The sequence below is a fragment of the Pleuronectes platessa genome, chromosome 1, assembly GCF_947347685.1.
Source record: "Pleuronectes platessa chromosome 1, fPlePla1.1, whole genome shotgun sequence".
Taxonomy (NCBI): Eukaryota; Metazoa; Chordata; class Actinopteri; order Pleuronectiformes; family Pleuronectidae; genus Pleuronectes; species Pleuronectes platessa.
This window is the reverse complement of record NC_070626.1, coordinates 16,945,520-16,962,068: the sequence shown is the minus strand read 5'-3', so window position 1 is coordinate 16,962,068 and position 16,549 is coordinate 16,945,520. Positions and strand designations below refer to the sequence as shown.

General features: G+C 39.3%; 1 protein-coding gene across 1 annotated transcript in view; it reads right to left on the bottom strand.

Moving 5' to 3' along the window:
* Positions 1 to 16,549, bottom strand: part of spon1a (spondin 1a) — a 61,417-nt gene that overhangs the window by 9,043 nt on the left and 35,825 nt on the right. The window contains exons 7-8 of the mRNA XM_053422431.1: positions 8,023 to 8,087; positions 1,731 to 1,932 (exon numbers count right to left, since the gene is read on the bottom strand). Of these exons, the coding sequence (XP_053278406.1) occupies positions 1,731 to 1,932; positions 8,023 to 8,087 (267 nt within the window). The remainder of the gene's footprint in view (positions 1 to 1,730; positions 1,933 to 8,022; positions 8,088 to 16,549) is intronic.

The window sequence follows — 16,549 nt, the reverse complement described above, 5'->3', positions numbered from 1 at the left end:
CAATTATTAATGTGCGTTTCAAAGTGCTTCAATTGCTAGCTGCGTCATGGCGACTGCTCCAACTGCTCACTGTGTTGATGAATGAGACAGATTAATGTGTCAAAGTACAATAATGAACTTCCCGTGGATCCCTTTCACCTCACGCAGTGTCTTTGCTTTACGTGACTTCTAGCGACTTGCCTCACAAACACCAGCTGTATACTGAACTTTCAATTACTAAGACTACCTGTACTACATTTGTTCTGTTGTTAAAGATTAGGGAGTTATCCAAAAGTAAATGCATCAGACTACATAGTTGATGGGTTGAGAATAATACACAAAATTGGAGTTTGAGATGGCTGGCAGAAGTAAGAGCAGACACCAGTAGTTCTTAACAGTTTCATTTAGGCTTCTATCAAAAGACATAGTCACTCTATTCATAATAGTCAGAGTTAATGAGAACCAAATATATATTCTAAATATCCCTGCTGCCTCTACAGCACAGCTTGATTTAATCCATGTAGGCCTCAAAGTGTCTGTAAGCAAAGACAGGTGTGCTGTAGAAAGGAGGGTAGCTGTGTGAAAGAGATCCAAAAAAAAACAGGGAGAGAGGAAGAAGAAGGAGAGTGAAATTATTCCTGGAGCCAGCCAAACCAAGCAAGAGAGCACAGTTCATTGGGTTCATCTGGGAGCTCTGAGGGATCAGGGAGAGGTTCCACACATGAAGTCGACAGAGTTTGGTCAAATGCGAGCGCACACACACACACACACACACACAGGCACAGCCTAATCTATTTGAGGCGACTGGAGACTCTTAGCACGCAGCAGACACCACCTCAGGGTGAGGGCGGGAGGGGACGAAGTTCGAGGCCTTTAAGGGAGAATTGGATGGGTGATGACACTTGAATTGTTGCAGACTGCCAGTGTGTGAAGAGGTGAGACAGGGAGCAATGGAGAATGTAAGCAGACAGGCAGATGAAGATGTAGAGGTCGGTAAAATGACAAGATGAAAATGTGAGCGTGAAGAGTACACTCAGCTGAAGATGGGAGTGAAAAGAAAGGTTGTCCAGGGGTAAGAAGGTGGAGAGAATAACAATTTGCAAAAGTCTGTGATTGCTACGGGACTGTGGGTTCGTGCCCTGAGTCATGTTTCATGTTTATAACATGAGGGACACTGACGTGGTTTCTACAGGATAATGGCAGAGTTCCTTTTCCCACCACGATAATGATTTATCAAAATCGTTGACTTAATAGTTTTAAGTCAGTGGATTATTGTCAAGTAATATGTACAATCGACACTTCAGTTATTGAGGACAGTTTTAAGCTTTTGTAATGAGTTTATAGTTTACAGTTTCCTGTTAACATTAAATGGTAAAGGGATATTTCAAAGTTTGGATTGTTGGATTATTATACCTTATTCACTAAGATGCATATTTAAGTCATTCCTTATTTACTGTTGGCCATATAGTTGTATAGTTTTTGCAAAGCCACAAATTATTTAATATATTCGTAATTTTTATTTTTTATTTTGTCCATTGTGTTCCTCCCAAAAGCTAAGAAAAAGGAAATTATTAACAAATTGTAATCTGTATTATTTGTATAGGTAAAAGAGAATGTAAATGCATTGCAATTACAATACATGTTCATTTGTATAGTCAGTATTCATGCTGAGGAGCAAAAAAGCAAAAAAGAGGTGACATGAAGCTTTCATTTAGTAATATCATTAAAATGTGTGATGTTCTTATACTGACCTCATATGTCACACCACTGTCAGTGCCTGCATCCCAGGGGATCAGGTCCTGGACCACCTTCTGGGACCAACCACACTCCTTGGTGCACAGGTCTTCAGCAGACAGACCCACATTCCAGTCCGGACTGGGCCCCAGCATGGTCAGGAAGGACATGAGGTGACGGGTCCGGTCCACTGAGAATTCAGCTGAAGGAGCAGCCCGTCTGGAGGGGGGGGAGCAAACAGTTCATAGGTGATCGATGAGTAGAAACACCTCAAGCATGTGACCCATAAAATGCAACACAGCACCCGCTCTTCCTTAAATGAGACATCCAGCCTGAATCTAACACATTGATGCATCTGGTCATTAGTCACATTAGTTATCACAGATCGAATTTTTTCATTTATGAAATTGTTAAAACACAATAACTGTGGACATAAGTGGGAATTTAGGTCACATTTCTGAGAACCAACTTTACAAGTTATGACATTTAGCAGGCAGTTTATCAGGGCAATGATAAACGGCAAGAGATCCAGGATGTTGAAATCCCACTCAGAGAGTGAATGCACAAGGGATATAATCTTTTGGAACCTATCCCAGCTCTAACACTGAGTGAATGCTAACACCTAGTCCAGCCCAGGAGTTGTGGTAAGTACTGTCCCCTCAGGTTCCTGGTTTGAATCCCTGTTTGGCCGGGGTCTTTTCATGTGTTGATGTTCTCCCTGTGTTTGTGTGGGTTTTCTCTGGGCACTCTGGCCTCCTCCCACAGATCAAACACATGCAGACTGGGTTTAGGTTGATTGGAGACTCTCAATTGATCAATGTTAGTCTTTGTATGTTGGCCCTGCGATGCCCTCGCCCAATGTCAGCTGGGACTGGCTCCCGCTTCCCCTGCGACTGTTAAGTGGTATAGAAAATGAATGGATGGGCGGATGGAAAGCCAGTCAAGCAATTACTATAAGTACTGTTAAAAATACGTTAAAAAAAAAATCTACATTTTAGCCAATTTCATCCATTAAAACAGACACGGTTCAGCCTAGGTATTGATCCTTGTTATTTTAAAAAAATATATATAAGTGGTACTCATGTTAACCTCCAGCAACTATATTATAGGCTTAGACAGAGCAGCTGTGTCCCAGACTCAAGGGACCTGCAGTTGTGTAGTTGACGTCCAGTATTGAAGACCACTTCACACTTGCTCATTTCCAGCACATGAGACAAACACACCTCTGACCACCATCTTTCTCGACCAGTGACTGACAGCTTAACCAATTACTAGAGTTTTCCCAGCCAGTACGAGATTAATTGGGGAAGGAAAGATTCTTGTCGATGCGCCGACAATTAGCCAGTGATTCCTTTTCAGCTGTCATCATGCCCTTATGAATCCATTTGACTCCAGTCAACTCGGTCCCTCCACTAATGATGGACTCTGAGGATGTCAAAATGGCCCTTATCCACTGGGAACACACAACTGGACTCTCACACACAACTCTCCTGGGCCTCTGCAGGTCTGGGGTTTATCTCACACAGCCACCTGGGCACTACACACAAGGAAAGCATAACTGCCAGGAAAGGAGACATGAGCTAGACTGGTTAAAAAAAAGAAAATTGGAAAGATATTAAAAACTTTTAATACATTAACCCCAGTGAATATGTTTGTTATTCCCCAATGTCTCTGATTTAGAAACGTGTGCAGGTCTTTTTTTTAAGGCAATGAAATGAATGTAAGCAGGTGTCAGGATATTTGCCACTTATCATTCCTTCATTACATTTGACTGTTCCAAAAATAATTTGTGTGGGTGAAAAAATGACAGTGCTTGATTACCATAAGAGAAAGATCATCTTAAATATACATATATTTAATAATAACTCCTGCCACAAAAAAATCAAATGAAGTGGCTGTGGAGTGTCCATCTATTACCAAGACCTGGTTCATTTAAATAGTCAGCGAATGTTTTAATTTAAAATGATTTGTTTTAATTAATTGCCCAGAGGCAGAATTGCTAAGCAGTGCTTGGGATTGTTTGAGTGTATCATTATTGCAGAACTCAACAGTTACACACTTTGTTTCTAGTGTGCACAACACCTGGCTGCACAGTTGCTACTAGAACACAGGTTAGTCAAGATGAAGCAAGCCTGGTTACCACAATGTTAACTAATTTAAATCACTGCTCTCGACCTTAAAACTAGTCGTGGGGAATACAAAAATAAAGATGGCAGCTTATTAACAGTATTGTTGTCTTCACACCACTTGTTTTATTTTATCTCATCATATTTCTCTGGAAATGGGAAGACAACAAGGAGTGCGCTGAGCGTTGTTGAAGCAACCATTTTAATCTGGTGTAAAGTGGGATGCAGAGGGGGGGAACTAATGAAGAGACATTTAGTGAGAGAGCTAAACAAGACACAGCAGTGTGGTGTACGTAGGGGGATCTGGTTGAGAGAGAAACAGAGTCAGAGGTAGAATCTGTGTGAATGCTAATGTATAAAAGAGATTGAGTAATTGCGGTGAACGTGTTTTTGTGTTTTGTTGCACTGTTGTTTGATGGAGAGACGATGTTATTTGTGTGTCAGAATAATGAGCAGCAGAGCAGAGTCTCTCTATTCGAGACCAAGTAAAAAAAAAAAAAATCCAGTGTTCACACCAAAGCTACAGCAGCTGCATTATTAGTCCGTACCTGCTGCCTCAGTGGCTTCCTGCTGATACTCTCATTCAGTCACAACTGTCAGGTTCTGAATAAGAAATTCCGTCCCACTGTTTTTCACTGCACGTCCTCTGTGTTCAGAGGATGAAGAAATGAATCCGTGCCAGCCTCTCTTCTTCTCCACAGATTCTAATTTAGACGGACTTCATAACACACCATGTGTTGTGTCCAATTAAGTGCAGGTTGTGTTGAGCTAAAGCCGAGTAACTGCACCGCCCTGACTTTCAATGAGGCTCCGACTGAGTCTGGTTAAAAACAGGATGTATAATGTAATTCATCTGTGGTTCATTCTTCTGAAGTTTTCCAGTATTAATTACTTCTTAGTTGACATTTGTTTTCAGACACTGGTCTGTGACATGAAAAGTCAGTCCTTGTGCCTTAAAGGCTGAATTGCCCCGGGAATAGTTACTGTCAGTGATACATTCTATGAAAAGATGGACGACACGCCTCCACTTCCTCCCTCTATCCAAAATTGAAGCCAAAATATCTCAGATACAAACGCCGGCATCTCACGCAGTCTGCACAGTTATCAAGGGATAGAGTCGTGGTAGAAAGGTCCAATCAGGAATCAGTCTCAGCTGTCAACCATGACATTTCACCCATGCTTTTATCGGATCAAATAACTTATTCGAATGAAACTTACTCGAATAATTAACATTCGAACAAACAGTTTGATAAGAGTTATATCTAAAATGACAGAAACCATCTTTGAAAAAAATAAATACTTGACATGTCCTTGACCTTTCCCCTAACATGGAGGAGGCAGGATTTAATGCAGCCAGTCACGAGGTGGCGTTCGAGACGCTTTGCCTTTACTTTTCATGTTGTCCATCTTTATAACAGTAATTTCAGTAGAAATATTTGTTTTAGTTTGCATTATTCTCAGCCCATGAGGAGATGGAAAGGAGCAACGATAGCCACAGACACGTCTTTAGGAAGCTGTGACAGATCATGACATTTACTACTGTTTACTGTTCATTTTAGGATTACTGGGTTTCATAAGACCAAAGGCTGAGAATTTGTGTGGGACTGATATGAAACATAGTATGGCATCGTTTTTTATATTCTGTGCATCTTTGCTGCCAAATGTAGAAAAAAAGTGCAAAAGATAGTGAGAGGTCAATTAAGTCATGAACATGAAATTGATTCAGGTTTGTCAACAACTGGTCCGGTACAACTACACTCTGTGCGACGGGATTGCCTGAGAATAATAATAACAACAATAGTTTTGTCAATATGCAGCCTCATGCGAAAGTGGTATTTTGGTAAATAGTTTTAATGCACTATATGAATCGTGGCAGTTTGGGATGAAATAAGTGAAATGTTAATTAAAATGTACACAAAACTTCTTAAATGTAGCATTTTGTCGTTAAGTTGAAACGATTGACTACAGACCATTTATTTAAATCTATTTATATCTGCAAGCAAAATAACCGAATGTGAGGGCTCAAGCCTTCGTATGTGGGGCGGCCCATAGGTGAGCCAGCAGGTGCTTACATTTCTGTTATTTTCTGGAAAATACATTCTTCCTCTTTCCTTGATCCTATCACAGCATGTAAGGGGCCGTGATAATGGACATCAGCCCTTCTGCTTCATTCTTCTCTCGATCAAGCACAAGCTGCAGTACATATACCTGCTCAATACCCTGTAGTCGACCTAGAAATAGGCATCACAGATGTAATTGCACCCCAGTCCTTTGACTATTAAAGTGAGGGGTATGGAAACATAAAAACATGCACATTTACATTGCATTACTGCATCTGTGAGACACAAACACACATCTAGCTATGCAACATGCTGAAACCACATTTATCATGATGCTCTTATGTAAAGCTAATGAGCTCTCTGCAGACTTTTAGAGCTTAACAAGGTGCATCTTTCATTTGGTTGAGTAAAACCTATTTGATTCTAGATTTCCACAGTGAGGACACTTCAATATTGCTACTTGCTATAAACAAAAAAAACTCCCCTTCTGTTTCTGCTGCAAAACAGTGTTGTTGCTGTGACACACCCGTGAACGTGCTGTACACAATCGGCATGTGAAACAATTAACTGGTTGGATCTAAAGCACAGAAAAAGCTAATTGGCCCTGGTGGACATCACAACCTTTTTCCCTGGCTGTGTTCTCCCCCTCGATCGAGGCCTATGGTTGAGAAAACAACACAGAACAGGACTTTACGACTGAATTTCTGCTGTACAAACTTGTTGTTGTCATGAATAAGAGATGAGGTGGCCCTCGTGAATTTAGCGGCAACTAAGCATTCACACTGTAAGCACGGTGTGGCTGGCAGTTTCAGGGCACCTTTGAGCTGAGTTTTCACTGATCAGCAGACTCTGAAACCAACTTTGGATATTAACATCTTGCTGCATGTTCTGACATCGTAAGCTTTAAAGCTTTAAAGCTTTAGAGCCTGTGGTATCATATATATGTGAGTTAATTCCTTTTAAGTGGTCCTACTGGTGGCTGAAGATGTTTCAACACCTTCACTTAAATTTGTGGAGGCTTTACATGAACCACTTTTAAAGGCCATAATATTGATTTCCCGCCTTGCAGGGAAAGGTTCCTTCACCATTATTTTAATTCGTTATAAAAATCAGTTTGCAGAGAAAATTTCTCGAAAGAGGTAATCCATCACAGTAGACATGTAGTATAGTGTGTTGCAATTAGAAGAGCACATCATCTTGATGATAAGTGAAAGTGGAGACATGTATATACCAGTGATCCATTACAGACCCTACAGTGATCTTTAGAATCATAAATTTAGCCTCATACAAAATCTGCTGCAGGGGTTATGAAAGTACGGCTAGTACACTTTCTGGTACAGCCAGGTGAAGGAGGAGAAGAGGTTGTAATCGACTCATCTCCTTTTTACTTTATTATTCACATTATGCTTGTACAAATATGAGTTTTTTACTTTTAAGAAGCTATTGATGCATTTGGAGCTATAGAGTCTGCACAGTATTGATAGAGAGATGAAGCCATGGTTTCAAAGTCCCACTGATTGGCTCTTCCCATACTCAATTGAGATGCAAAATCAGAAAATGAAAAAAATAATTTGTTAATTCGTTAATTATTGATTAATCCAACACCAAAAAACAAATACCGGTTTGTGACTTTGTGACTCCCGGGTCAAACAAGTCAAACTAATTCAATCAAATTAATTAAAATTGTGTTCTGCCTTTGGCTCCTTTAAAAAAGTTCTTATCTTTGTTTCAAGAATAAAACACAAGAAAAATTAAGTTATTCGTTTTTTGCCTTTAGATTCATAAACAAAATGGAGAGTCAGTCTCCGCATCATATAACTATAGTTCACTATAGTGAAATCTTTATTTAGAACTTCACTAATTTTTAACATGTATTATTTTGGTTTGGTCGATGTCCAATCCACTACATAGATGAGGCCGGCAGCCGGCTCTCAGGGGGAGAACAAGAGGATTTGCTCTAACTTGTGGGGGAGCTGACATGTCGTCCATCTTCACAGTCTTCACAGTGGTGTACACACTATACAAAGCTGGAACATTCTCATTATATCTCAAAATCCTTGAAAAGATGGTGAGATGAACTATTTCGTAGGTATTTATTCAGATTTCTGTTTCATATTACTTACATATTTAATGGTTGCCAGGCCGGCCACTGTGCTTTCATTTTAATGACTGTCAGGACATCATCACCCTACAGGACAGAGAGAGACAAAAAGACAAACACTCAATCTCAGTCCAACGTAATAATCAACACTTCACTACTGAACCATCATGCATCACAGGTCAATGATAAAAAAAAATGATCAAACAGTTCTTCTTCCATTTCCACACATATTTACTGCATTAAATCGTTTTCGGTCAGTGAATGAAGAGGCTGTGTGTCGTCAACGGAGAGGAAAAAAACACACCTTCAACCGGAGCTGGAGGAAAATTAACACATCTATTGAAATATGGCCGAGAGGATTACGGTGAACTTGATAGTAAATGTTTTCAAAAGAAGACAGGTGAAGACTTTACGAAAGAATCCAAACATAAATGTCAGAGTTATGTCATGGAACTAAAGAAAGGCATATGGTTTCTGCTACACAACTCAAGATAAATATTCTAAATAAACTTTTTTACAACAAGACCACACATACACTTGGTTTAGATAGATAACAGTGATCTACAATCAGGAAACCAAATTCCGGATACTCTAAAGTTAACAAATCAATGACCACTGATGTTGATGGTGATAAACACTGTAAATGTCTCTTTTTGATTTGTCAATCATGGCCCTTAAATAAAGAAATCCAAATGTATATATTCTAGTCTTAAGAATGCATCCATTCATACTTTGGTGGAATAGGCATCCTGTCAGGTCAGTGTCTTGCCCAAAGGACACATTCCCTGAAGTCTGGGGTCGAACCAGCGACCTTCCAATTAGTGGACGTCCCGCTCTAAACTCCTGAGCTGCAGCCGCCCTCAGCTTCCAGCGTAGCGGACTAATCCTGTGTCTATTTCAAGGATGTTACTGATGGGCTGTGCCTGCAAGGCAGTGCATGAATTAAAATGTTATAAACTTATCCGCTTTGTGGGTGTTTACACAACCTGACTCAGAACTGAATGCATCTGGAAGCTTTACACTTTCACGTGAAGACTTCGCTTAGGGCTTAATCATACGAGGGAGGCTTTCCCAAACGTAAAATGAAAAGTAGGCGGACCAGTGAGAAAATAACGTTGAGGTGATATGTTTGGTTCATGGTCTCACGTGAATTGAAGTATGAAAACAAAATATATATATATGTTTGTTCTTATATCCTTTTATTTTGACAATAGACTATTAAAGTATAGTTTGTATTAAAAAAGCTTACTCAAGGTTAATATATATTTAATTGTATTGATTTTGTGTTAAACATTGCCCTTAAATGTGATGAATGCTCCAGAGGTTTTCAATCTCCGAGCTCCCCGACAGCAGGGGAGGACAGAGGAGAGAGGATGTACAGGTCTGATGAGGAATAGAGCCAGCAAATATTACTGCAAGACCTTTAAAAACAGATATATCACAACCAGCAATGTCCAAGACGGTGAACAGGATCGCTTTAGCAAGTGAGCCAAAAAAAGACCATCTTGCACAAGTAAGTCTTTTGGCAGGATTCTGCAGAACAAATTGAGGTGTCAAATTGTGACTCATAACTACTGAAAAGGGCACATTTCATGTTCTACACCTGCAAACCCAGAAAATAACTGTCTTCTCAGTCTCTCTCTCCTTTTTGATACCTATTTTTCTCTTGAACATCTAAAAGTAAATATACCAGAATGACCATACACACAACGGACATATTTCCTAGGAAAAGGCTTCCTATAAATCAACCTAGCCTTCTGAAACTTTGTAAAAGTTGCATGATTCTGCTTTGAAGGTGAGGATAATGTGCTACTCCACCATAGCGTGATTATAACATATCAAAGTAGGGAGCAGTATGTGGATGTTAAAGTGGTGCAACTCTGTCCCTCTCTGATAAGAAGGTGTGTTTCTTCTCAGGTCTGGACTTTGCACTCCTTTTCCCAGTGTCAGTAAGTCCTGCCGCTGAGGGCACCGCTTTTAACAGGATCAGAGGAGCTGATATGATTGGATGTAATTGAAGCCATTTTTTAACCATTCATATGCTATCAGTGTGCACACAGTGTGCATCTGCTCATGAAAATATCAAGAGTGCCCTGCACAATATAAAGCCCAAGAACTTGCTAAAGTTACATTTTCAAATCACTAGGAAATGTAAAAGGATTATTTTGTATTGATAGATTATAAAGATGGATGACATGTTTGCATTTAGAGCCAGAGTTGGTGCTGTAGTGGTGCAGGGATGGAGCCTCCGGATTATGATCCGGATCCGATATACACACACAACCAATAGTGAGTCAGTATCAGCTGTCAATATTAATGTTTTTAATTTCACACATAGACACAAGATAACTTCTGATAAATGAAGTTCAGTTACACAACGTTTATGTTTCAAGGTCAATTTACATTTATTTACTTCAAATGTTTTGCACCTCTCTTGCTTGAGCTCAGAGTTTTCATCTTAGTCACTGCAAATTAATGCAAATCGAGAGCATTACACAAGCAAATAGCCTCCTTCATCACCAAAAGCACAACTTGCAAGCTTCAGCTGGAATATTCATCTGCCAAGTGGGGGACCCTCACACCCTAATGGACTCCCTCTGACACACATATGAATTGCTTGGTGTGTCATAAAAATCATCCAACATTCCCCCAGCTTTCGTTCCGCTGTCCTGATAGAAAACTTTTTATGTTATTGTCATATTGGTCCCATTTGAAACAGATTAATCGCATGAGCTAAAACAAAATGGAAACTAATTTCCTGGGATTAATTTAGCATCCCTGATATACATCTATAATATATTCCTGCAAATAAAAACACAGTTCAGGTATGGTAATTCCTCCTGCCCTCCTTGAAGGCCTGAAGATGTGCAAAAAGCCAGGCTAAAGCTGAGCTGAAATGATATCATTAATAACAACACATAGCAAATAATAATAACAGAGATGGGGAAAGACGTTGCCCTCTTCCCCTCGTGCTACACCAGCATCCAAATAATGTTGATTTTGTGTAAGGAATCTGGTTGAGTTTTCTGTAATTGTGGGAATAATTACCAACGCAAGGTGCAACCTTTAACATTAAGAAGCGAAACATGTGACAGGTTAAGTCCAAGTGTGAGAGAGTTACAGTATAAAAGACCAATGACAGTAACAGTGTTAAAAAGAGAGAAAGACGCTGTGGACAATGATCCACCATTCTTAAAGCTATATTGAACTCACGTATATAGTAGGAAATGAATAAAACAAAACATAAATATATATCAAACTATTTACGCTATTCAGCTACTTTCTGAATCAAGAGAGAAAGCAGCCTAATTTGGTTTTGTGCATCCATTAGAGACCATTATTGAAGTATGGAGCCAAAATTAACTCTCTTTTCTCGCTTCGCACAACTTTGCCCTCAGGTTTAATGACGTAAAGCACAAAGATTTATTGGCTTAATGAAAAAATGTGCAACACATCATAACCATGGCACAGAATCCCCAAACTCTGACATTTCTCAATTAACAAATATAACTGTGTCTGCATCCATTTATTCACTACACACCGTCAGTATGTCGACCTGAAAAGTCAAATTAATGTCAACTAATGTCAATGACAACTGAAACTTTATTGCCATCTTTTAAGGGTTTTGTAAAGGTGAACACTATAGCAGCAGAGGATTGTCTTTCTGTTATCTTAACAATAACTTGAGGATATACCTCTTAGCCGTTACCTGAACAACTCACACCACTTATTAAAGTCACTCCAGTGGCAGAATGCACTCCCTACCTCTCTTCATGTGAATGTGAAAGGCAGGCAGGAGAGGGACAGTAATTCAAAGCTGATGTCTAAGTACAAGTTCTGCTGCTCAAACACAGTGCATTTCCACCTGTGACAAGGATGTCTAAAGCCGAACCCTATTAGTGATGTAAAGTGTCCCCTGCTTATCCACCGAACACATACAGCCGTTAGCCTCTCAGAGAGCCTGTCATCCCCCTCTGCTAATTTAATACTGAGGAGAAGCAAATCTATGATTCGGTTGAATCCTGTACGATGGCAGCTCGGGGACAGCCTCGCAGGAACTCATTAGAACGGGCTCAAGAAGTGTCTTTTCAATTTATACGCTTTAGTAAAGAAAGGCATTAGTTACCCATAAACCCACACACAGCGCAGCTTTTCTCTGTTTGTACATTTCCAGTTTTATTGTTTTTTCGTTTTAATTGAATTATCCATTTATATTATTGTTTCTGAGTTTCATGACCCATCACGCTCCATCAGAACCCCCTCTGCTTCAAAATAATATTGCAATCAGTCGAAGAATAATGCAGATTTATTGCATTGATGAATAGATGCATTATGGAAATGCTGTGTTTTCCTTTCACTTGTGCAGCACCATTATGACTGAATACATGAAAACTGGCGCATTACATTTTAGTCTCGTGATTTGTTGTTTTTCTCGATGCACTTTGAAGTTACTCTTGACAAAAGCTCATTAACTTGGCATTTCCACAGCAACTTTGAAAAGATCATACAAATAGGTTTTGCTCATTGTATCTAAAAGGTTTTTGACTCTCTTGTCATTTCACAGAGATTCCCCATCACTCTTACAGTTTCCCTGAGCGTATCCAACAGGAATGCAAATATGTTTGTGTTATCAATCATATTGTGTTGGATTATGATGTTGTGCATCTCATTCCTCTTGTCATCGATCACTGTCAGACCACGGCAGACAGGCACATCTGCCCAACTGGACAAACACTGTGGTATACATCAAAGTGTGGCTTATTAAAGAAAATTATCTAATTGATTAAAATATTTACAAAAATTAAACATCTGTTTCAAGACAATTATCTCACCATAGGCCAGTGAAGGAGGGCGAATTAATCATCATAACGCACGTCATGCCAGATGGTTTCAATCCAAATATTAATGGAGAAAGTTGCCTAGTTTGATCGTAGATAAAGATGGACGAGGTATCACCACTTCGTCCCACTGTCCAGAAATGAAGCCAAAATATACTGGAAATTAACGCTGCCATCCTGAACATTTGGAATGATAGTTAGGGACGGAGCTGCAGTCTCCAGGTCCTAGTACAAGAGGTCAACCAATGGTGAGTCAGTCTCAGCTGTCAAATCAAATGTACCTGAAAAGTTGGCATTTGAGGATTAGATCAATCACTGATGACAGAAACCATCTTAGAGATGAGATTGTTGAATGTGTCATTACTGTCCACTAACATGGAGGAGGCTTGGTTTATGATATATTTTGCAGCCAGCCACCAGGGGGCAATCGAGAAGCTTTGGCTTCACTTTTTATCGTAATACATATTTTATGAGTTATACATGTAATACCTTGTTTAGCAACCATATTAAAAGTAATACTTTTTTGGCACATTTTCTAAATTCATGAGCCACAGGTGAAAAAAATGGTAAATGTCACAGCCTTCTTTGACTTTGAATTAGAATCGACTCAATCTTTAACAAGCCCAACCTGTCTGCTGTCTTCTATGATACAAACACATTTTCAATGTTTCACTGTCATCTCTATTCAGTCACAAGTGAAGCTGGAAATCCAGTTGAATGGCTAGAGACAAGACTTTGATGTGAAATATTTATGATAAGAATGGCATTTTAAAGGGTTCATTTTCGATTTTTTTGTTTCCTTATTAATTTGTCTCATACATCTTTATTTTGTGTTGTCTGAAAAGGGATGGACACTCACTGAGCATTTGAAAAAAAAATTACAATATCAGCTAAAGCCTCCCTTTGCTCTCAATGCAGTCTACTTTCTTTGTGGAATTCTACAAGATGGCTCTGGTCCATGTTGACATGACTGTATGAAATCATTTCTGCAGATTTATCAGCAGCACATTAAAGCTACAGATTATTCGTTCCATCAAAACTCGGATAGGATGTTGCGTCCAGACAAAGATTAATTGGTATTAATGTCCAAGAATGCGTCAAGAAAACACTCCCCACACAACCACTCCACCACCAGCAGCAGCAGGCTGGACTGTTTACACAAGGCATGCTGGATCGCTGGATTCACGCTGTTGACGCCAAATTCTGACACCACCATCTGCATGTCTTCGCTGAAATTTGGAAAATCAGGCCGGGCTACATTTCTTCAGTCCTCCGTCGTCCAGTGTCGATGAGCTTGTGCCCACTGCAGCCTCAGGTTCCTGTTGAAGGCTGACAGGAGTCGAACCTGAGATGGTTTTCTGATGTTGTATCTCATTTGCCTCAAGGTGCTCTGACCACTTTAACATGTACACAGAGCTGCCACTCACCATGTTTTGTTTTGGTGGTTTGAGACAGAAAAAGCGGACTGACATCAGAAACTGACTTATGTCTTCAATGGGAGGAGTCAGATGAAGAAGATACAGGTGAGGTAAACGTAAATGCTCTTAAGGGATTTAGATTTACCCTGAGAGTCATTTTGATAGACACTATATTAAATGAATTTCATCTGAACACCAAACACAATTTGGATACCTGCTTATTTAATTGACAATTCAGAATATTTAAAAGCAGCATCATGATGGCTCGTTGTGAATGACTGCCATTTGCTTTACAATTAGATCGATGGGTGAAATCGTTATCAAACCACAAAGTCAGTTGTTTTGCACTTTCTTGGAAATATATAAGATATATTGATAGTATTGTAAGTTATGATTCCAAACCTTGAAAGTAATGGCTTAATCTAAACTTCAGGTGGTTTCATATTTAAGGTTTAATAATACTTAATATTTAGGATGTTATTTTTCTTATTTAATCTTTAAGACTGCAGTTCTGGAATTAATATATGGCTCTCAATTATGCAGACAACTCACCATCAAACTAATTAATATTTAAATGGATGTAACCAGTGTATTAATGCATGATAGCTTTTTACCCAAATTGTATATGATTTTGCTCTTGCCCCGTTAAATAGCAACACATTGTGCTGGAAGTGAGATCATTGTCAGAGGGCTCAGATCCTCACAGGCCGAGTCTATCGTGTTGCGGTGGAATTGACCTGTCAGAGTTCTTCGCACAAAGGAGATCAGCCATAAAATTGGCTCAAGGCAGGCCGAGGGTACAGTCTTTAAATACTGCATCAGCAAGGTAATACGAAGCGAGCAACGTGAGCGGTTCTCACATTGGCATAAAAAAATCTTAGCAAAGGATTGTCTTTTCCTCCTTTTCCATTACCAGGACAACTGGCTGTTCTTCATGCCCACGGGGGGGCTTTTGTGCTTGTCAAGCAATTCATTGCTTCAGTGATGAGGTGGAACATCTTAATGTATAAGGTTTAATACAGGGTTTAATACAGGGTCATCTATGGTGTTATCTCTTAATTCACTTCTGAGTGCTTAAATACACGTTTTATTGAATTTACACAGATAGCCAACCCAAAAAATATTTCTTTATACTACGATTGAATTATTATAGTTTTTTTTCTTTCCCCAAACATTGTAATAATGTCCTCAGGTGACATATTTCACAGCTTCAACCTTTGAGGGCACGCTGTTACACATGTTGTGTCTGGGAAGAGCAGAAGGCTTTGTGGCTTCTTGTCTGTTTCTGTAACAACGGGTGCAGGCAAAAACAAGGACCCAAAGGGCAGATGTCTAGACAGATTCAGTTTTTAGTTATGTAATAAAACATTAAGGGATGAGGCTTATGGAGGGTTGGGGCATGCGAGAATAGAAAACTAGGTAGAAAAACCCAAACAAGTAAAAAGAATCCACAAGGGGGGCACACGGAAATCTGAAATCCAGAGAATACAGTTGGAAAGTCTAAACGCAGGTAAGAAGGGAAGGCACAGTAAACTCAGACATGATGCACTGGATTAGCAAAACAAACAAATTATAACTAAGAACTGAAAGAGGGAAACAAGAAGTATAAATAGACTGAGGACTGATATGCCTGCTACAGAAAATAAGTCATTTATTGATTCACATTAACTCACGAGCAAAAGCTGATCATCTAAATTAGAGCGCAACATACTTTTAATTGCTTAATTTTTCTTTTTTATCTAGTAAAATTGTTTAGCCTTGTCTGCACCAGCCCTGTATTCAATCTTATCTTTGAGAAGTTTATAAGGTTCAAATGTAGCTAAATGGCTTGTTGACCTGTTGATGCCACCACTTTTCTAGGGTAATGAATCAGCAATTGTTAATGTTTTTTTTTTTGTTCTTTTATTCCTTTTACTTTTCACTACAAAATTCAACAAAATATGTCATTTGCCCACCAGGTCCCAAACGTTTGCATAAAACTACACAAGAGAGACAAAACAATGTCATATCTTTTGTGCAGTTTTTTGTAACTTCTGCGTTCGAGGTGCAGCATCCTGGAAGGCTGCTCATCCAGGCCTCTAGCTCGAAGTGAGAAGGATTCAGTCTTCTTGTAAAGAATATAAAGTTAAAGGTTCATAAAGCTCATACATATATAAAGATGTTATTATACACATTCTGTCAATCATCTATGAAAGTAAATCAGCATTAATAAAGATCAGTTATTGGTTGTTCATGTCTTTCTGCTTCTCTGTAAACCTTTGTTACTGTATTGATTTTAAATACTGCACACTCG